The 22,377-nt window shown below is 40.7% G+C and overlaps 2 protein-coding genes across 2 annotated transcripts in view; one reads left to right on the top strand and one right to left on the bottom strand.

Moving 5' to 3' along the window:
• Positions 1-16,011, top strand: part of LOC131447102 (gamma-enolase) — an 18,850-nt gene extending 2,839 nt beyond the window's left edge. Inside the window, exons 2-13 of the mRNA XM_058618565.1 lie at positions 5,648-5,733; positions 5,882-5,977; positions 7,137-7,195; positions 8,063-8,132; positions 8,871-9,004; positions 9,381-9,472; positions 9,561-9,691; positions 9,797-9,994; positions 10,599-10,800; positions 10,912-11,020; positions 11,505-11,563; positions 15,187-16,011. Of these exons, the coding sequence (XP_058474548.1) occupies positions 5,649-5,733; positions 5,882-5,977; positions 7,137-7,195; positions 8,063-8,132; positions 8,871-9,004; positions 9,381-9,472; positions 9,561-9,691; positions 9,797-9,994; positions 10,599-10,800; positions 10,912-11,020; positions 11,505-11,563; positions 15,187-15,256 (1,305 nt within the window). The 5' untranslated portion in view covers position 5,648 and the 3' untranslated portion in view covers positions 15,257-16,011. The remainder of the gene's footprint in view (positions 1-5,647; positions 5,734-5,881; positions 5,978-7,136; positions 7,196-8,062; positions 8,133-8,870; positions 9,005-9,380; positions 9,473-9,560; positions 9,692-9,796; positions 9,995-10,598; positions 10,801-10,911; positions 11,021-11,504; positions 11,564-15,186) is intronic.
• A 310-nt stretch (positions 16,012-16,321) lies between these two features.
• Positions 16,322-21,300, bottom strand: LOC131447101 (triosephosphate isomerase). The gene is made up of 7 exons (XM_058618564.1): positions 21,072-21,300; positions 18,275-18,398; positions 17,954-18,053; positions 17,755-17,872; positions 17,546-17,631; positions 16,970-17,057; positions 16,322-16,851 (listed from the first exon to the last, which is right to left on the bottom strand). The coding sequence occupies exons 1-7, from the start codon at positions 21,181-21,183 to the stop codon at positions 16,733-16,735; spliced, it is 747 nt and encodes a 248-aa protein (XP_058474547.1). The 5' UTR covers positions 21,184-21,300; the 3' UTR covers positions 16,322-16,732.
• Between the last annotated feature and the right edge of the window lie 1,077 nt (positions 21,301-22,377).

Here is a 22,377-nt window from a genome sequence, read left to right as displayed (position 1 = left end):
GCTCTGTGATGAGTCAAGTTTCTGGAATCAAAGTCTGGAGGCAGAGCGGACGTTCTCATTCTCTCAGATCACTTTTATTTGATTAAAAAGGTCACGATGTGAGTTATTGACCAATGAGCGCACATGTAAATTACGTAGGGCAGCTTTAATCGATGTTTATCATCCGTTTGTTTATGACTCTCCTGTGTCTTCACGTCCTTCCGTCTCTGACCTCACGTCTCAATGACGTACATGCTTCTCTCTCTCTCTCTCTCTCTCTCTGCCCCCATTCACTCTGTGCCTCTCTCGCCCACTCACGTGTTCTGTTTTTTGCTGCTATATTTTCTGCTGAGCACTGCAGTCTCTGGTAGGTGTGGTGGTGTTTTCATGGGTGTCCTCTCTCTCTCGCTCTCTCGCTCTCTCTCTCTCTCGCTCTCTCGCTCTCTCTCTCTCTCGCTCTGCTGCTGTAGAGCTTACATAACAAACAGCAACGTGCTGAAACAGCAGTGGGGCGAGAGACATAGGACTGGCTGCAGAAGAGAGAGAGAGAGAGAGAGCTGGAGATGAATTTGTGGGCGGTGACAGATTGAGAGGAAGAACATGTGTTTTTGGAAATGAGACGAGAATGTGCAGCTGATGTCATGAATACATAATGAGGGACATCTTTAAATACACTGTAAAAATCATCTGGGAAATTCTTCCTTTTTTTGCCTAATAAGAAAAATAATCTTGGCAAAGAAAGTTGGACATAAAAATACAAAATAATCACATGTTAAAACAAGAAATACTTTATGTAAATTTGTCTTAATCTGATGTTACAGTTTATACTTTAACAAGTTTACAGAAGTAAAATTCACTCTCACAGATTGGGGTGTGCGTGTGTCAATATAAGACATTCTAAAAGTATAAAGTTTTATTTTCAGCTTCATCAAGTAAAACAAGACTCATTTGAAGTAAATATTTCTTACACGACTTTCTTACATTTGTCCAGTTTTTAAGATTTAATATAGTTTCTAGACAAACAACATTTACTCGTTATTTTTCTTAAAACAAGAAAAAAATACACTGTAAAAACTGCTCTACAAGAAATAAGTAGAAAAATAATCTGTCAATGGCTTTAAAACTAAACTAAAAGTATTTGTTTGACTGTAATGTTCCTTAAAACAAGAAAAAAACAGAATGTAGGAAAGTTAAATCTTAAATTCTGTCATGTAAGAAATATTCACTTAAATCAGTCTTAATTTACTTTGATGAAACTGAATTTAAGAATGTTATACGTTCGACTTTCTTTATATTTGCACACACACGCACACACACACCAATCTGTGAGAGTGAATTTCTATTAATTTCACTGATATTTAAAGATATTAAAGTCAACTGTAATATCTTATGAAGACTTTAAATTTCCTTTTGAGGCTTACTTTACTTTTTTTTTACAGTGTTCTTCATTTTGAAATCACAAGTTCTTCATTTTGTCACAGTCATATATCTATAATCTATTTGTATGTCTATACATATATATGGAATTAGATTTGTGTAATTTCAAACAAGACTTTTTAAGAAGCAAATCAAATATCGATTTAACCGTTCAAAAATGTTGTATTTTATTGTTTGAAAACTCACTTGTTCTTTGTGTTTATATTTACAACTATGTTGTCATCTGTCGACCTTTATCTATATCTGGATCTATCCTTATATTTATCTGGTGTGAACTCAGCAAGAGGAGAGAGAGCTGGGAAAGTGTGGCAGAGGTTGTGTGTGATTGTGTAACTAAAGCACAGTGATTGTGTGATTGTGGCGATTATGTGGGACGGAGAACGCTCAAAGATTGAATCACATGACTGGACCGAAAAAACTAAAGTCAGGTGATTCACTCAGGCAATGAAGCAGCTGCAGCTTCCGACCAAAACATGTCACATGATTTTTTTTACTAAGCAAGGTGTCGAAGCGTTCTGGTTCTGTAGAACCAGAACTCCTGGTTCAGGGTTTGAAGCAGGTATCATTTATATGACGGGGCGTGGTCCTCTCACATATGATGGGGCGGGGCCTCACATCCTCACATGGACGAGGGTGTGTTCAGTGATGTTTTTAATGACTTGATTTATTCATCAACAGCTCTGGTGTTCATGTTGTTCACGAGGTTTCTGTGCGGTCACATGATGTGAATCAGGAGAGACTTTGAGGATGTGATGATAAACAGGAAGAGGAGAAGCTGCTCGAAAATGCTGCTGCTGCTGCTGCTGCTGATGATGCTGCTGCTGCTGATGATGATGATGCTGCTGCTGCTGATGCTCCACCCTCAGGAGACTCTACTGTTAGGAAAACTGCAGCACTGCAGGGTGGGGCTCCATAAAAGACAGCATCAGAGAGAGAGAGAGAGAGAGAGAGAGAGAGAGAGAGGGAGACAGAGGGAGAGAGAGAGAGGGAGTCAGAGGGAGAGAGAGAGGGAGTCAGAGGGAGGGAGAGAGAGAGAGGGAGTCACCCCCGCACCAACCCCCTCGTCATTCCTGTATCTGCTCTTTTCTCCACCTATGATGCATTTTTGCACGTCTCACTGATGCCGGAGTACGAGTACGCCGGAGTGGAGTGGTCACATGACAGTCATGTGTCCCAGAGGAGGAGGAGGAGGAGGAGGAGGAGGAGGAGGAGAGACAGAGAGTAACATCGTCAATGAGCTCTGGTACTAACATTAAGCCTAAGGAAGAGGAAGTTAATGTTTACTAATTAAAAGAAAGGTAGAATCAAATCACAGAATGGTTTTACTTCATCCTGTCATCACAATTCAGCCGTTAGAACAAGTCTGAAAGGTACATTTAAACAAAAGACTCATAAAACGTCTTTATCTCACTGTTACACACACTTTACGACAGGAAACTCAAGTCTGCTGCCTCGTGTGGTCACTTTGTGTCACTGAGGTTAATCTGAATGTACTTGTGCATACTCCCGTACTTGTGTGTACTTGTGTGTACTTACATTACATCTGCGTACTTGTGTGTAGTTGTGCATACTTGTGCGGACTTGTGCATACTTGTGCTTACTTGTGCATACTTGTGCGTACTCCTGTACTTGTGCGTACTTGTGCATACTTGTGCGTACTTGTGCGTACTCCTGTACTTGTGCGTACTTGTGCATACTTGTGCGTACTTGTGCATCCTTATATTACATGTGCGTACTTGTGCGTATTTGTGCGTACTTGTGCGTATTTGTGTGTACTTACATTACATGTGCGTACTTGTGCATACTTGTGCATACTTGTGCGTACTCCTGTACTTGTGCGTACTTGTGCATACTTGTGCGTACTTGTGCATCCTTATATTACATGTGCGTACTTGTGCGTATTTGTGCGTACTTGTGCGTATTTGTGTGTACTTACATTACATGTGCGTACTTGTGTTTACTTGTGTGTACTCCTGTACTTGTGCGTACTTATATTACATGTGTGTACTTGTGCATACTTGTGCGTACTTGTGTGTACTTACATTACATGTGCGTACTTGTGTATACTTGTGTGTACTTACATTACATGTGCGTACTTGTGCGTACTTGTGTGTACTTACATTACATGTGCGTACTTGTGTGTACTTGTGCGTACTTGTGCATACTTGTGCGTACTTGTGTGTACTTACATTATATGTGCGTACTTGTGTGTACTTGTGCGTACTTGTGCGTACTTGTGTGTACTTACATTACATGTGCGTACTTGTGCGTACTTGTGTGTACTTACATTACATGTGCGTACTTGTGTGTACTTGTGCGTACTTGTGTGTACTTACATTACATGTGCGTACTTGTGTGTACTTGTGCGTACTTGTGTTTCCTGTTGGAAAAGTCTGTGTAACAGTGAGATGAAGACGTTGTTAAACTGATGCCATCACATTCCTCATAGTAACAACAACATGTCCATGTAAAGCAGGGACATGTTGTTGTTGTTGTTGTTGTTGTTGTTGTTGTTGTGTAACAGTCAGAGTGTGAGTGCGTGAGTTCCTGCAGTGCTGAGGTATAAAATCCTCATGGTCACTGTTGCTATAGCTGGCTCAGGAGCTCTGCTGCTGCCGTGCGCTCCGCCCTACTTAGTCTTGTACTGACATTGCTGGTTTATTAAAGAGCCTGACGGCGCCTGGAGAGACTTCTTTCCCTGCAGTGGAGCTGCAGGATTTTCCGATCAGTGTCTCCCCAGAGAGAGAGAGAGCGAAGAAAGGAAAAGTGCAGCAGTGAAGAGCTGTGAAAGACAGATTCTTTACTTTGATAACCCTCATTACACTGATAATAAACGAGGGAGGTGATGAGTCGTAGGAGGAGAGAGAAGAGGTGGACTGTTCCCAGAAAACTGCACCGTAATTAAATCAAATACAGTGAGGACATTTAATTATGATCATTTAGATTTAGAGAGAAAAACTCCGATTTTCTCTCTAAATTCACATCAGTTTGTGTCTACGACATCTTAAGAACACGTTCACGTCTTTATATCACTGTTACACAGACTTTACAACAGGAAACTGAAGTTTGTAAACCACTCACTCTCCCACACCAAAGTCCACAGAGAACATCAGTGATTTTAACGTCACACATCCACTGCTGCCTCCATCACTAACTTCTAATGTCTAATTTTTTTTACTGAATTCAGTTTTTAAAATCCTTTGTTCAGATTGACCTCAGTGACACAAAGTGACCACACGAGGCAGCAGAGGACCAGCAGCTAACCTCACTGATTTTCTCTATGAGGTTTAGTGTGGGCGGAAAAAAGCCAAATCATGTTGAGATAAAAATGTTTTCAGCTTCAAACAGATTCATCGTTTATGAGTCACTGCTGAGCTTTCATTACAGTAACTGCAGTGTGTGTGCGTGTGTGTGTGTCTCAGTGTGTGTGTGTGCGTGTGTGTGTGTGTGTGTGTGTGTGTCGCAGTGTGTGTGCGTGTGTCTCAGTGTGTGTGTGTGTGTCGCAGTGTGTGTGCGTGTGTCTCAGTGTGTGTGTGTGTGTGTCTCAGTGTGTGTGTGTGTGTGTGTGTGTGTCGCAGTGTGTGTGTGTGTGTGTGTGTGCGTGTGTGTGTGTGTCTCAGTGTGTGTGTGTCTCAGTGTGTGTGCGCGCGTGTGTGTGTGTGTCTCTGTGTGTGTGTGTGTGTGTGTGTGTGTGTCTCAGTGTGTGTGTGTGTGTGTGTGTGTGTCTCAGTGTGTGTGTGTCTCAGTGTGTGTGTCTCAGTGTGTGTGTGTGTGTGTGTGTCTCTGTGTGTGTGTGTGTGGGTATTACTGTTTCATGTTGTGGGGACCTAAAACTGTTTACACAGTCACATTATGGGGAACTTAAAAATCAAGTCCCCACAACGTAAATGACTACATTTTAAGGTGAAGATATGTTTTAAGGTTAGATTGAGGTTAGGATTAGGCCAGTCTCCAGGAAATGAATGTAAGTCAATGCAATGTCCTCTCAAGTCATGAATGTCCAACGTGTGTGTGTGTGTGTGTGTGTGTGTGCTTTGATGGTGACAGAGAATCTGTCGTGTTATCTTCTCGTCCAACTCTCACAGGTCATTCTGTGTATCTGTGATCTGTTCACTCGTGAGGATTCTTGTGATTCAGTTCAGTCTGAAGCGCTTCACAGTTTCTCTCTGTCTCTCTCTCTCTCTCTCTGTCTGTGTCTCTGTGTCTCTGTCTGTGTCTCTGTGTCTCTCAGGATGTCGATGGTCAGCATCGTTGCCAGGGAGATCTTGGACTCCCGGGGAAACCCCACTGTGGAAGTGGACCTTCACACAGAAAAAGGTGACCAGTGACGAGGAACACGGACCCTAAGGACGTGGGCTCAGGGTCATGATGTCGTAAACTTACACAAACATATGACCTCTCAGATGAGTGAAGGATTTTCCAGTGTAATGATGTCATGGTAACACAGTGTAAATGGCTCTCTCAGGTGTGTTCAGGGCAGCTGTGCCCAGCGGAGCGTCCACAGGTATCTATGAAGCTCTGGAGCTGCGAGATGGAGACAAGAGCCGCTACAAGGGCAAAGGTGCGACGGCAGATCCACTCATCCATGGCAGACATGAGACGTTCTTTTAGAAACGTAAAGCTGCACATGCTCAGTGTGTGAAGACACTTCTCCCTTTAATCCACATGAGGGATGAACTTTATCATTAGACACTAAGTGATGATATTTGACAGTAAATAAAAGATGTCAGTGACGTCCACAACATCTATTCATTTAAACATTTAGTCCATATTAAAATAACAAGAAAAATGGACTCATGTTTCTAATTTTGCCAACTTGTATTTAGATTGAAATATTAACTTTTCCATCAATGATTTAGAATTTTAGTGTCCTCTTATTATGATGAACTGTCCCTGTATATACGTGTATATATGTGTATATATACACATATATACATATATGTGTATATGTGTATATATATATATATATACACATATATGTATATATGTGTATATGTGTATATATACTCTACATATGTGTATATGTGTATATATACACATATATACACATATATGTATATATACACATATATGTGTATATATACACATATATACATATATGTGTATATACACATATACACATATATACATATATGTGTATATCATATAATAACATCAAACTGGACTAGCTACTGTTCATCTTTATGTTAAGCTAACTGCTAATGTTCTGCTAGCTGCTTTCAACCATTGTTTGCTAGACTAATATATTATATATTAATATTAAGGTAGGATAAGTAATGAGCTAACTAACGTCCTGTGCGCTTGGCGTCTATGTCAAGCTAATTGCTAATGTCTTGCTATTTAATCTCATATAATAATATCAAACTGGACTAGCTACTGTTCGTCTTTATGTTAAGCTAACTGCTAATGTTCTGCTAGCTGCTTTCAACCATTGTTTGCTAGACTAATATATTATATATTAATATTAAGGTAGGATAAGTAATGAGCTAACTAACGTCCTGTGCGCTTGGCGTCTATGTCAAGCTAATTGCTAATGTCTTGCTACTTAATCTCATATAATAACATCAAACTGGACTAGCTACTGTTCGTCTTTATGTTAAGCTAACTCCTTTATTGGCGTTCTTGTAAAACAAAGTAAGTGACGTTAAATAAACTCATGTGTATTTCATGGTCTGGAAACAGATCTCAGATGAATTCTTTTCTCTTTCTTCTTCTCACAGGTGTTTTAAAGGCGGTCGGTCACATCAACGACACTCTGGGTCCAGCTCTTATAGCCTCTGTAAGTCCACAAAACGTCCACACTGTCCATATGTCTTCATTGATTTTAATGAAGTCAAAGACTCTAAATGCAGGAAGGTGAAGCAGAGCAGGAAATGTTATCAGCTATCAAGGAGAGAGAAATGTAATGAATCCGTTTTATCTGCCGGTGAAAATGTGATGAAAACAACTTTGAACGGAGGAGACGCAGCCGATCAATGAACACATGATTATGGCGCGTGTACGAGCAGACAGGAAGCTGTCCAATATTTAACAGGAAAGAGAACAGAAATCTCATCACAAAAATAAAGAGGATTACACTAGAGTTCACGAGTAATGTCTTTGTGGTTATATTCAGTCACTCTGCAAAAGGCTGATGTCTAAGAATATATTAATCCCTTTTATTTCAAAATAAAAAGCTTCTTTCAAGTCCAAACTGAAGTTTGTAAACAACTCACTCTCCCACACCAAAGTCCAGAGAGAAAATCAGTGATTTTAGGAGCTGCTGGTCCTCTGCTGCCTCGTGTGGTCACTTTGTGTCACTGACGTCAATCTGAACGAAGGATTTTAAAATCTGAATTCAGTAAAAAAAAAGACATTAGAAGTTAGTGATGGAGGCAGCAGTGGATCAACAACTCCTGTGTGTGTGTGTGTGTGTGTGTGTGTGTGACCTTGGTGTGGGAGAGTGAGGGGTTTACAAACTTCAGTTTCTGTCTAATGACAAGATACAGCAGTGGAAATATGAAGTGAGGCTAAAATCATATTTTTCTTTCATTTGAATTATTTTCAGGTTTAAAATTGTTTATTTAAATAATACAGTGGAGTAAATGTCATAAATGTCTTGTGTGTGTGTGTGTGTGTGTGTGTGTGTGTGTGTGTTCGACTGCAGGGCATCAGCGTGGTGGAGCAGGAGCAGCTGGACAACATGATGATCGAGATGGACGGCACGGAAAACAAATGTGAGAAATGAATTCAAGTCATCATGAAACCTGTGCGACGAATCAGCAGCAGAAATACACCACTGTGCTGAGATTCACAGCATCTCTATTACCTTTGATTTATTTATTTTACCACATTATATCATCGCTCAGGGAGCTGAGGACCTACTGTATATTGAGCAGTAAAACATGCAGTGTTTACTTCCATCAGCTCTGACTGTGGTGAGCGCCCCCTGCTGCTGAGAACCAGCCTGACACTTAACACAAAAGACTCACCTCATAAAATCTACGTCAGTTTAAGTCTCTGATTCTCTCACTGTTACACAGACTTTACAACAGGAAACTGAAGTTTGTAAAACACTCACTCTCACACACCAAAGTCCACAGAGAAAATCAGGGATTTTAACATCACACACACACACACACACACACACACACACACACACACACTGCTGCCTCCATCACTAAGTTCAAATGTCTTATTTTATGAGTTCGGCTTGTGAAATCCTTCATTCAGATTAACATCAGTGACACAAAGTGACCACACGAGGCAGCAGAGGACCAGCAGCTAAAATCACTGGTTTTCTCTGTGGACTTTGGTGTGGGAGAGTGAGTGGTTTACAAAGTCTGTCTCACAGTGAGATAAAGACGTGAACGTGATCTCAAGACAACATAGACTTAAGCTGATGTAGATTTTCTTGCACAGTGAGAGTTTATCGACCAAAAGAGTAACTTCCTGTCTCTCTCTGTGTCAAACAGCTCAGTTCGGTGCTAACGCTATCCTCGGCGTGTCTCTCGCCATCTGTAAGGCCGGTGCAGCAGAGAAAGACGTCCCCCTGTACCGCCACATAGCTGACCTGGCTGGAAACACAGAGTTGGTGCTGCCGGTTCCTGTAAGGAACACACACACACACACACACGTACACGCACATGCACGCACACGCACATCAGAGATGTGATCGGTGTTATTGTGAACGAGCCAGTCAACGAACGTCTGACAAATGTTGAAAATAAATATTTCTACTCCAGCAAACCACAGTGAACAACACTGACACCGTTCTGATTGTCAATCACAGGGTTTGGTGTGAACGCGCCGTAACACGGACTTTTCTGCCACTTTCTTCTCATATTTTCAACAATAATAATCTCATTCATTTTGTATCATTGCACGATTTCGCTTTGTGTGATTTTTTACGTCCCCAAACTCAATCATTTGCGTTACGCTCTGTGTTTAAACTCAAAGTTAATTATTGGATGTTGAATTTTCAGGCATTTAACGTGATTAACGGAGGATCTCACGCCGGAAACAAACTGGCCATGCAGGAGTTTATGGTTCTTCCTGTCGGAGCCGAGTCTTTCAAGTGAGAATTCAACACTTTGACATGTTTTTATGTTTTCTTCTCCGGGAAAATACAAATGGTATAAATTGTCCCTGCTGTCTCGTGTCAGGGAGGCGTTGAGAATAGGGTCCGAGCTGTACCACACACTGAAGGGAGTGATTCAGCAGAAATACGGGCAGGACGCCACCAACGTCGGAGACGAGGGCGGCTTCGCTCCAAACATCCTGGAGAACAGTGAGGGTGAGCAGAGCAGCGCGGTGCTTCATTCAAAGTTCTGTGTCGTGTGGATTATTTGTCCCACTGATTCTGTCTTTGTCTCTTCTCCACGTCTTTGTCCTCGTCCAGCTCTGGACCTGCTGCAGACGGCCATCGAGAAGGCCGGCTTCACTGACAAGGTGGTGGTTGGGATGGACGTGGCCGCCTCAGAGTTTTACCGCGAAGGGAAATATGACCTGGACTTTAAATCCCCACCAGATGCAGAGAGACACATCAGTGGAGAAGAGCTGGCTGACATCTACCAGGGCTTTGTCAACAACTACCCAGGTGTGTGACCTCTGAACTCAGCCAGAGACGACTGGAAGTTACACTTCAGGTCGTGTGAGGTTCGAGGGACACGCTCAGTTAAATCATGAAGCATTTATGATAACCACAATACAGATTATTGTCAGTGTGAGTCTGTGATTGAAGCCTTTGGACTTTTCCAACAGGAAAGTGAAGTTTGTAAAACACTAAACTCTACTGCTGTGGTCACTTTGTGTCACTGGCATGAATCCAAACAAAGGATTTCAAATCCCGAATTCACTAAAGTAAGACATTAGAACTTAGTGATGGAGGCAGCAGTGGATCAACAACTCCTGTGTGTGTGTGTGTGATGTTAAAATCACTGATTTTCTCTATGAGGTTTGGTGTGAGAGAGTGAGTGTGGTTTATGAACGTCAGTTTCCTGTTGGAAAAGTCTGTGTAACAGTGAGATAAAGACGTGAACGTGTTCTTAAAGACATCATAGACGTAAACTGACATAAACTGAGTCTTTTATGAAGTGGCTGAAATGTGTTTTCAGTCATATAGAGGATGTGTCAGTACCTCAAACATCTACCCTTCAATAATAATAATAACAAAAAATACAATACCTTTATTTTGGCCTCAGTTGTGTCCATCGAGGACCCGTTCGACCAGGACGACTGGGAGGCCTGGTCCCGGCTCACGGCCCGCGTGGGGATCCAGGTCGTTGGAGACGACTTGACGGTGACTAACCCCAAGAGGATAGAGAAAGCTGCGGAGGAGCGAGCCTGCAACTGTCTGCTGCTCAAAGTCAACCAGATCGGCTCCGTCACCGAGGCCATACAGGCGTACGTGAACTTCACGTGAAACAGAACGCGACTGTCGGAGAGACGAGTCGACCGAACGTTATTTTCACCAAATGTCTCAACAGCTCCTCCCATGTTGTGTTTGTGTCTCAGGTGTAAACTGGCCCAGGCCAACGGCTGGGGTGTGATGGTCAGCCATCGCTCCGGAGAGACGGAGGACACCTTCATCGCCGACCTGGTGGTGGGACTGTGCACTGGACAGGTACACCGGCACCGATTCACACAAAACACGACAACGTAGAAAAGAGTCCAGTCCCAAAATCCAGTCCTTTACTCAAAAATCAAAAATCAACCCAAGTCACTGAAGGTGCAGACGGCCAGCCATGACAGTCTGGCAAAAACATACACAGGTTGACAGGGTGACAACAGCAGGGGCAGGAAATGGGCGTGGTCAGGTAAGCAGCAGGAACAGGAAGCAGGAAAGCAGGAGGTTGAAGTCGCCTCTTAATCAAAAGCTCAAGACAGTTCTTTCCGGCCTCATCTCAACTTCCTGTGTCACATTTATTCCAAATTAAAAGCACTTTGTTTTCACGACATTGCAGTGTCATTTCCTGGAATCTTTCCATAAACCTCACCATCGTAAATGAATGAAAATCCAAACCAAAATAGTGAATAATAACAAGCTTCAGATTAAAGATTAAAAATAAAAATGAAATAAATCTCATTCAACTCTGTCTCTGTTGCAGATTAAGACCGGCGCCCCCTGCAGATCTGAGAGACTGGCCAAGTACAACCAGCTGATGAGGTCAGTGAGCTGCACACACACAATCATACAGTACATATGTTCACCTGCAACTTTATCCGGTACATTTGATTCTGTATTGTCATTTCCACATGTGACACATCAAAACACAATGTGGTGAATTCATCAGTGCATCAGAATTTATCTATATATATATATATATATATATATATATATATATATATATATATATACATATACAGTATATATATATGTATATATATATGGTATACTCAGTCAGGGTCCTGTAGTCATCCACTTCATCATCGGGGGGCTGTACAAGTCTTGTGAAACCCTCAATTTATCGCAATTACGCTGTGAATTTCCCCATTACAGGACTAATAAAGGGTTATCTTATCTTAATTACACCAGGTGCACCTTTGATCTGCCTTGAAGAGTTCAAATGCATCAAAGGCAACCCTTCATATAAATGTATATATATAATGTGTACATCTTTAAATGTATGTGTATAGAGAGAGACCGGTTTCCCATAATAAATGGCCGTGAAGTAAGTGGTGAGTGTAAAACTGCGGAAAGGTTTTTGGAAGGAGAAGGACTTTGATCTGCGATGGGAGACTTTGAACTTCTGAGGAACTGCAGAGAGGAAGTTGTGAACTTCCGAGCCGTGGGGGGCAGCACTGCATCGCTCCGTGTACAGCTTTACTGTTATTGGAAGAAGATGAAGAAGGATGAGACAGAGATGAGAGGATGAGAAGAACCATGATTAAGAACTTGAAACTGCGGTGGACAGCATTGCATGTCTTAAAAGAAGGGGAATCCTCAAAACTGTGGGTGGAGTTTCACTAAAGAGATATAAGTGGATTAAACATCTATTACAAATTGTAATAGAAACAATTATGGATGACACCTTTATATCACTACCAACCAGCTATTGAGAATATAAAGCCACAGTAAGAGCTTTTCTTCCTGTGGAGGGCAGCGTTGGACCTCTAAATGCGCAGCCTGCCAAAATTAGACAAAGAACTACAAGAACCCAAGAACCTTCAAGAGCCTTCAAGAACCTTCAAGAACCTCAGTGAAGTCGGTGTTTGGCCTGAGATGATGGAGCAGACCATTGCTATTCAGGCCGGGATGATCAGGGATCTCCATGCCAAGCTGGAGATGGACACAGGAGAGAAGAAGTCTCTGAATCATGCACATCAGCAGCAGCTCCAGGTCCTGCGTCACGAGCTGGAGGCTCTGAAAGACACCAACCTGGAGCTCGCTGACAAAATCGCCATCGAGGAGGACGTCAGCTACAAGCTGATGACTCAGACTGTCGCACTCTCTGAGGAGCTGCAGATGCAGACGCTAAAGACAGACTCTCTGTCAAAGGAGAACAAGTCTTTGATTGTCAGGCTGGAGACCAAAGAGAAGGAGTCCATTTCTATGGAAGCTCATCGTGAGCTAGTTGAGCATCTGCGTCTGGAGTCCAAGGACCTGAAAGACGCCAACCAGGAGCTCAGTGATAAACTTCAGACTGAGACGAAGAAGAACGAGTCTCTGACAAAAGAGAATGAGTCTCTGTCAAGAGAGAACAAGTTTTGGTTAAAAGAGAACAAGACTCTGTCTAAGGAGAACACGTCTCTGATTGCCAAGCTGGAGACCAGAGAGAAGCAGTGTCTTTCACTGAATGCACATCAGAAGCAGTTTGAAGACCTTCATCTGGAGCTCCATGGTCTTAAAGATAACAACCTGGAGCTCTCTGGTAAGCTGCAGACGGAGATAAAAAAGTTTGAGTCTCTTACCGCTGAGCTGGAGGAGCAGAGGACCAGCAGTCAGAAGCTGAGAAACAAGCTGCAGAAACATAAAGATGCTCAGCAGAAAGCATGTGATGCTGTGGATCAGTCCCGGGACGTCACCGAGGAGCTCTGCCACAAAATGGACGCCCTGAAAACAGCAAACCAGCAGCTTGTCACCAAGCTCCAGACTGAGGAGGAGCTCAGCTGCCAACTCCAGGCTCTGGTGGATGAACTCTCCTCCTGCCTGGAGATGGAGACCAAAAAGAAGGCATGTCTGACAAAAGAGAACCAAGCTCTGGCCGCCAAGTGGGAGGAGGAGCACACCAGGAGAACGGAGCTTCAACAGGAGCGGGAGAGCACGAAAGAAGACAAGTCCAAGATGGCCATGCAGCTCCAAACAGAGAGGCAGGCCTTCATCCGAGCCCTGGAGCTCCACGAGACCAAGGTCTACAAAGTGAGGAAGGGGAGGAGTTTGTTTTTCAAGCGAGTCTGGTGCTTCCTGGGTTTTAGGAAAACAAGGAAGGAAAAGCAGCTGGAACCACTGCGAAATAAGACTCTGACATCTCAGCACGAACACAGCAGTAAGAGATGTACGATGCCATCGTCTTCTGACTGGAAAAAGACAGCGTGGCCACGTAACCCCGGTTCTGTCTTCCCTCCACGGGCTTCCTGTCCGGTTCAGGGTTGATTTTAAGGTTTTTAAATGGACTGGTGTCATATGAATACATCATCTCCAGACTCCTGTCAGAGTCACGAGATCCTCCAACCAGTTTCTGCTGGATGATGGTGTAAAACCAGAGGTGGTGGAGCCTTTTTCAGGGGCTGCCCTCAGTCTGTGGAACAGTTTACATGTGACAAAAACTCCGACCAAACTTAAATGTGAGGGGTGGGACAAACTGGTGAGAACCAATCAGCCTTGTGATGTCTTTACGAGGTGCAGAGGTCAGGAAGACGATACACGAGGACAGCGGCGTTAGGAAGAACCGACAAGAGACGCCGTATGATGGAATTTCACGTACGATGTCAAATAGTGGACATAAAGTATGATGCAATACGCAATAAGAACACTGATGACATCTGCGGGAGACTTTTTTTGTGATTTTTATTTAAATGTCCAGTGAGTGACAACAGTGTTGGTGTCACCTCATGTGTGTGTGAGTCAGCAGCAGGGGGAGGGGTGGGGGAGGAGGAGGGGGAGTGGCGAGGAGGAGGTTGGGATTAGCGTCCTAATCCTGCTGACAAGATGCAGGAGCATTAAACGATAATAAATGCTAATCACAACAAGCTGTGTGTGTTTTTGACGATGTTTGACAGAGGGAAAAAACACAGGTCGTCTTTGTTGCTTAGTAACAGAAAATAACTGTTCTCCAACAGGAAGTGTTAGCGGTGCACAACATGAATGAATGAATGAATGAATGAATCAAACATCACTTACATCAGAAAACTGTTAAAAGATCTCGTCATTGTGCAAAAACATTGCTAGCGTGACAAAAGTCACAAGTTTCATGGCAAAATTTTGAAACTCGCCAAACCTCCGATTGGTCGCCATGGCCACGCCCCCTTTTGAATCCACAAAACCTATCGTTAATGTTTTGATGCGATTTTTACAAACAGACACATTTTTTATGTCGACACAACAAACCGACGGTGCTCAAACGAGTCTTTTCATGTACGCAGCGCACAAATCGCCAAAATTGGACGCCAACATTTAAATTGGCCGACTTCCTGTTGAGTTGAAGCCATGGTACCGATGGACTTTTTTGTTCGGCTTGGGCTGTGACACGTTCCCGCCGAGTTTCGTGAAATTCTGTGCAACTTAATTTGACTTTATTTAGAGCTTTAAATTATTAATTTCCTCTTTAACTTTTCTTTTCTTTCCCGCAGGATCGAGGAGGAGTTGGGAGACCAAGCTCGGTTTGCAGGCCATAACTTCAGGAACCCGAGTGCACTGTGAAACTGGACAGACACACACACACACACACACACACACACACACAAACAGGGAATGAGCCATGTACAAAAACACAAAAAAACAACAACCACAAAATAAGTCCAGCAAAAAATAGATACAAATAAAATATGCACTGAAATAATATGTGGAGACAAAATGCTGCACGCACACACACACACACACACACACACACACTCACAGAGTTGGCGATGCAACACGCACTTGTGCACACGCAGGAGAATATTATGAAAATATGAAGCTCTATAAGCCAGACATGCACTGTTACTGTAGTTTTAAACGAGGACGGAGCTGCAAAAATAAAGATTACAGAGTTCGAGTCATTCTAGAATATAACGTTTAGACTGAAGCACGCGACTGAACGAGAATAAAAAAACATCAGTTTCAGGGACTGGAGTGATGTAAACAATAAACAACAACAACACAAACACACCCACCTGACCTGACACTGACGTACCTGCACTCCGCCCACTTCTGTCCACTCCTCCTCCTCCTTCTCATCGTGTCTAAGTCATTTTTTTGTGATTCTGATCATTTGTCATTAACAAAAATGAAAAAACTAAACAAAACCACCACCTTTGTTCCCTGGGTTTCTCCTGAATGTCCAGTAGAGTAGCTGTGTCAACCAAGAAGAAGAAAGTGAATTTAAAGAGAATAATAAAAAAATGCTTGTCATTGAAAATAATGTGAAATAATATTATGTGAAATAAAATATGACAATAATTTACAATTTCAACCAAACTTGTGTTTGTCATTTTTTTTATGTTTCCAACTAAGTTAACAGCACATTTTTTATTTAGTCAATAATAGCTTCTGGAGTGAAAGTGACACCAGCAGAGGGCGCCACCTGAGCTCTGATTAAAAAAACAAAGTTCATACATTTTCTTTCTTTTATGTTTTTATTAGTTTTGTTTCTTACATTGGTCCGACATCTTCATCCAACGCGGCGTTAACGTTAACAAACATTCATTTAGCGTTTAGCGTCTATAGACCTCCGTTAGCTGACGTCATGCAATCCCATCATGCAATACTCTGTGTATACTCTGGCAGGAAGTTGCGCTATTTGAGATGAGGGAGGATTTAAAGTGACAGTGAACTCTCAGCACATTTACTTTAACAGAAGCTTTTCCTGCCAACATGGCGGCGTAAACACCGAGTCACATGACGTCTACAAATTAAAAGCCCTGCGTCGTCAGTATTTATGCAAACACAACATTGTGAAGAAAAAAAAACCGGTTAAACCTGACAAACAAAAACACCATAGTTATTATTTTCAGATTAGTATTTTAAATATATTAAATCTACATACTGCACCTTTAAAGCTGATCATTCAGTTTGAATGTAATTTCCGTTTAAAAGACGATAAAGTGTAAATTAGACAAATAAAATAACGCAGTGAAATTTACTAACAGAGAGAATTCTACACGGTTGATTCAAAGGTCAAAGTGCGTCTACGTCGGTTTAAGCGCGAGCGTTGATGATGTCGATGAACTCTGGCTTCAGGGAAGCCCCACCCACCAGGAATCCGTCCACGTCGCTTTGAGACGCAAGTTCTCTGCAGTTCGCTGCCGTCACCGAACCTGGACGACAAAAAACAAAACATACACTTGTGAATGTCAGATTTTCCAGTTTCTTTTCTTTTCTTTTCTTTCTTTAATCAGCAGCGACTTTGCCGTGAGCAGAGAGAAGGTCACTGACCTCCATAGAGGATCCGCACTGAGTCGGCCGCGTCATCAGACACGTGAGCTCTGAGCCACGCCCTCAGCTTCTCATGGACCGACTGAGCCTAGACACACACACACACACACACACACACACAGAGGACATCGCAACCACTCACATTAAATTCCTGGAGACTTACTCTAACCTTAATCTGCATTTTAGCCACTAAACAAGAGACTCAGCTAATAAAATCTACATCACTCTCTCACACCAAACCCCAGAGAGAAAATCAGTGATTTTAGCTCACAGGGACACAGGAGCTGCTGGTCCTCTGCTGCCTCGTGTGGTCACTTTGTGTCACTGAGGTCAATGTGAACGAAGGACTTCACAAGCAGAATTCACTAAATAAGACTCTAGAACTTAGTGATGGAGGCAGCAGTGGATCAACAACTCCTGTGTGTGTGATGTTAAAATCACTGATTTTCTCTATGAGGTTTGGTGTGGGAGAGTGAGTGTTTTACGAACTTCACTTTACTGTTAGAAAATGTCCCTGTGGCCTTTAATAATTGCCTCTGATCGCATGTCAAACAGCAGAAGGCGTGGCCCTGTTACCTGCTCAGGTGTGGCTGTTCTTCCTGTTCCGATCGCCCACACAGGTTCGTACGCGAGCACCACTTTTCCCCAGTCGCTCACATTCTCTGCAACAGGAAAACAACGACACGACAGAATCTCACAGCTGATGCAGCTGATGATCATTCTCATCATTGATTCATCTGTCAGTTATTTTTAGGATTATTTTATATGAAAAGTGAAACAGCGACCTGCGATGACCTGCGCCTGCGCATACACCACTTCCTCCGTGCTTCCGTCCTCGCGCTGCTCCAGCGTCTCGCCGACGCAGGCGACGACGCACACATCGCTGAGCAGAGCGTGAGACACCTGAGGACAGAAGACACACATGCAGAGTTCACCTGTGTGTGTGTGTGTGTGTGTGTGTGAGAGATGCTCCCGTCTTCTTACCTTCTGACCAATCAGCTCGTCGCTTTCCCCGAACACGTGTCGACGCTCCGAGTGTCCCAGTACGACCCAGTCTGCTCCACAGTCCTTTATCATGGCAGGGCTGCAGGGGTCAGGGTCAAAGGTCAAATATATCTGTCTTACACCTGGTTGTTCACTCGTGTCGCACGTTCTCTGACGTCAACAAGATGCAATACTCATATGACCAGTAGGGGGCAGTGGAGTACTGCATTTACTCATTCAATTTAGGACTAAATGTGGTAGTTAAGGTTAACTGGTTATGGTTAGTGTGTGTGTGTGTGTGTGTGTGTGTGTGTGTAAGACCTGATCTCCCCTGTAAACGCTCCTTTCTCCACTTTGTAACAATTTTGTGCAGCGACTCCGATCCTGGGATCCAGACCGGACCGAGCGAAGTCCAGGTAGATGGAGGGCGCGGCGCAGACCACCTCTGAACACATAATAATAATAATAATAATAATAACACGTTTATAAAGAAGAAAGTAGAAAATATTCATGTTTAAGAAGCTGAAAAATTACAGAAAGTAAAAAATATTCACATTTAAGAAAGTAGAAAATATTCACATTTAAGAAGCTGAAAAATGACAGAAAGTAAAAAATATTCACATTTAAGAAGCTGAAAAATGACAGAAAGTAGAAAATATTCACATTTAAGAAGCAGAAAAATGACAGAAAGTAGAAAATATTCACGTTTAAAAAACTGAAAAATGACAAAGTAGAAAATATTCACATTTAAGAAGCTGAAAAAGGACAGAAAGTAGAAAATATTCACGTTCAAGAAACTGAAAAATGACAGAAAGTAGAAAATATTCACATTTAAGAAGCTGAAAAAGGACAGAAAGTAGAAAATATTCACATTTAAGAAGCAGAAAATGACAGAAAGTAGAAAATATTCACATTAAAGAAGCAGAAAAATGACAGAAAGTAGAAAATATTCACATTTAAGAAGCTGAAAAATGACAGAAAGTAGAAAATATTCACATTTAAGAAGCTGAAAATGACAGAAAGTAGAAAATATTCACATTTAAGAAGCTGAAAAATGACGGAAAGTAGAAAATATTCACATTTAATAAGCTGAAAAATTATAGAAAGTAGAAAATATTCACGTTTAAGAAGCTGAAAAATGACAGAAAGTAGAAAATATTCACGTTTAAGAAGCTGAAAAATGACAGAAAGTAGAAAATATTCACATTAAAGAAGCAGAAAAATTACAGAAAGTAGAAAATATTCACATTTAGAAGCTGAAAAATGACAGAAAGTAGAAAATATTCACATTTAAGAAGCTGAAAAATGACAGAAAGTAGAAAATATTCACATTTAAGAAGCAGAAAAATGACAGAAAGTAGAAAATATTCACGTTTAAAAAACTGAAAAATGACAAAGTAGAAAATATTCACATTTAAGAAGCTGAAAAAGGACAGAAAGTAGAAAATATTCACGTTCAAGAAACTGAAAAATGACAGAAAGTAGAAAATAGTCACATTTAAGAAGCTGAAAAAGGACAGAAAGTAGAAAATATTCACATTTAAGAAGCAGAAAATGACAAAAAGTAGAAAATATTCACATTAAAGAAGCAGAAAAATTACAGAAAGTAGAAAATATTCACATTTAAGAAGCTGAAAAATGACAGAAAGTAGAAAATATTCACATTTAAGAAGCTGAAAAAGGACAGAAAGTAGAAAATATTCACATTTAAGAAGCAGAAAATGACAGAAAGTAGAAAATATTCACATTAAAGAAGCAGAAAAATTACAGAAAGTAGAAAATATTCACATTTAAGAAGCTGAAAAATGACAGAAAGTAGAAAATATTCACATTTAAGAAGCTGAAAATGACAGAAAGTAGAAAATATTCACATTTAAGAAGCTGAAAAATGACGGAAAGTAGAAAATATTCACATTTAATAAGCTGAAAAATGATAGAAAGTAGAAAATATTCACGTTTAAGAAGCTGAAAAATGACAGAAAGTAGAAAATATTCACGTTTAAGAAGCTGAAAAATGACAGAAAGTAGAAAATATTCACATTAAAGAAGCAGAAAAATTACAGAAAGTAGAAAATATTCACATTTAGAAGCTGAAAAATGACAGAAAGTAGAAAATATTCACATTTAAGAAGCTGAAAAATGACAGAAAGTAGAAAATATTCACATTTAAGAAGCAGAAAAATGACAGAAAGTAGAAAATATTCACGTTTAAAAAACTGAAAAATGACAAAGTAGAAAATATTCACATTTAAGAAGCTGAAAAAGGACAGAAAGTAGAAAATATTCACGTTCAAGAAACTGAAAAATGACAGAAAGTAGAAAATAGTCACATTTAAGAAGCTGAAAAAGGACAGAAAGTAGAAAATATTCACATTTAAGAAGCAGAAAATGACAGAAAGTAGAAAATATTCACATTAAAGAAGCAGAAAAATTACAGAAAGTAGAAAATATTCACATTTAAGAAGCTGAAAAATGACAGAAAGTAGAAAATATTCACATTTAAGAAGCTGAAAATGACAGAAAGTAGAAACTATTCACATTTAAGAAGCTGAAAAATGATAGAAAGTAGAAAATATTCACGTTTAAGAAGCTGAAAAATGACAGAAAGTAGAAAATATTCACGTTTAAGAAGCTGAAAAATGACAGAAAGTAGAAAATATTCACATTAAAGAAGCAGAAAAATTACAGAAAGTAGAAAATATTCACATTTAGAAGCTGAAAAATGACAGAAAGTAGAAAATATTCACATTTAAGAAGCTGAAAAATGACAGAAAGTAGAAAATATTCATGTTTAAGAAGCTGAAAAATGACAGAAAGTAGAAAATATTCACATTTAAGAAGCTGAAAAATGACAGAAACTTTAAACTGAAGAACATTTTATATCAGAAAAGGACTTTTGATACTTAAGTACAGAAAATGTCATAAACTTTAAGACTTTTACTAAAGTAATATTATATTAGAAAAGTGACTTTAATTAATACCAAAGTCATTTTCTGGTCACATACTTTCAGGTACCTTTATACAACACTGCATAAAAGTAGGTATTTGAGTGACTGTAATGAGGTCACGTAACAGTCACGTCACCACGCACACACACACACACCACACAGCTCTGTACCTGTGTCCTCGTGCAGACTCGCCGTGTTTAACGTGTTCATCACTTCTAACAAACTCTCTTTGTTTCCGTTCATTTTCCAGTTTCCTCCCACGAAGAAGCGTCTGGACGCCATTTTGTCGTGAGTGTCAGGCCGCTGAAGGAGCGAGGAGCGCGGGGAGCAGAGGATGAGAAGGTCCCGGTAAAGAAGAAGGAGGAGAAACGACCTGAGGCTACGTCACGAGCTGTCGTAAATAAAGCTGCAGCACTGACCCCTGCTGGTCACCTGTGGTATTACACGGAGAATGACCAGCAGCAGAAGTTTAACACTGACTTTTAAAGGTTGTTAAAGGACTAAAAAAATGATATAACAGAGGGAAATGTATCTGTATACACACATACCTTGGGGCAAAAAAGTATTGGGACACCCACCGATTGTGCAGGTAGTCCCACTCAAAAAGATGAAAGAGGTCTGTAATGTTCATCATAGGTACACTTCAACTGTGAGAGACAGAATGTGGGGAAACAATCCAGGAAATCACATTAGATGATTTTTAAACAATTTATTTGTATACTTCATAGGAAAATAAACAACTGGACATGAACAAAACGTCAACTCAATACTTTGTAAAGTAACCTCTGTTTACACTGGTCAAACGCTTCCTGTAGTTCTAAGTAGACCTCCATAACTAACATATACGTGACCATGAAAACAAGTTAATATATGTAAGTAGACCTCCATAACTAACATCTATGTGACCATGAAAACAAGTTAATATATGTAAGTAGACCTCCATAACTAACATATACGTGACCATGAAAACAAGTTAATATATGTAAGTAGACCTCCATAACTAACATATACGTGACCATGAAAACAAGTTAATATATGTAAGTAGACCTCCATGACTAACATCTATGTGACCATGAAAACAAGTTAATATATGTAAGTAGACCTCCATGACTAACATATACGTGACCATGAAAACAAGTTAATATATGTAAGTAGACCTCCATAACTAACATATACGTGACCATGAAAACAAGTTAATATATGTAAGTAGACCTCCATAACTAACATATACGTGACCATGAAAACAAGTTAATATATGTAAGTAGACCTCCATAACTAACATATATGTGACCATGAAAACAAGTTAATATATGTAAGTAGACCTCCATAACTAACATATACGTGACCATGAAAACAAGTTAATATATGTAAGTAGACCTCCATAACTAACATATACGTGACCATGATAACAAGTTAATATATGTAAGTAGACCTCCATGACTAACATATACGTGACCATGAAAACAAGTTAATATA

The sequence above is a fragment of the Solea solea genome, chromosome 20 (assembly GCF_958295425.1).
Source record: "Solea solea chromosome 20, fSolSol10.1, whole genome shotgun sequence".
Lineage (NCBI taxonomy): Eukaryota > Metazoa > Chordata > Actinopteri > Pleuronectiformes > Soleidae > Solea > Solea solea.
The sequence above is the reverse complement of the archived record's forward strand: the minus strand, read 5'-3'. Positions and strand labels throughout refer to the sequence as shown.

What these genes read in the sequence shown, in the direction of transcription:
- LOC131447101 (XM_058618564.1), bottom strand. Translation starts at nt 21,183, where the DNA reads ATGGCGTCCAGACGCTTCTTCGTGGGAGGAAACTGGAAAATGAACGGA. An exon ending in GCGTTTACAGGGGAGATCAG is followed by an intron (nt 18,054 to 18,274) that starts GTCTTACACACA and finishes TGACCCCTGCAG; the next exon opens with CCCTGCCATGATAAAGGACT. An exon ending in ACGAGCTGATTGGTCAGAAG is followed by an intron (nt 17,873 to 17,953) that starts GTAAGAAGACGG and finishes TTCTGTCCTCAG; the next exon opens with GTGTCTCACGCTCTGCTCAG.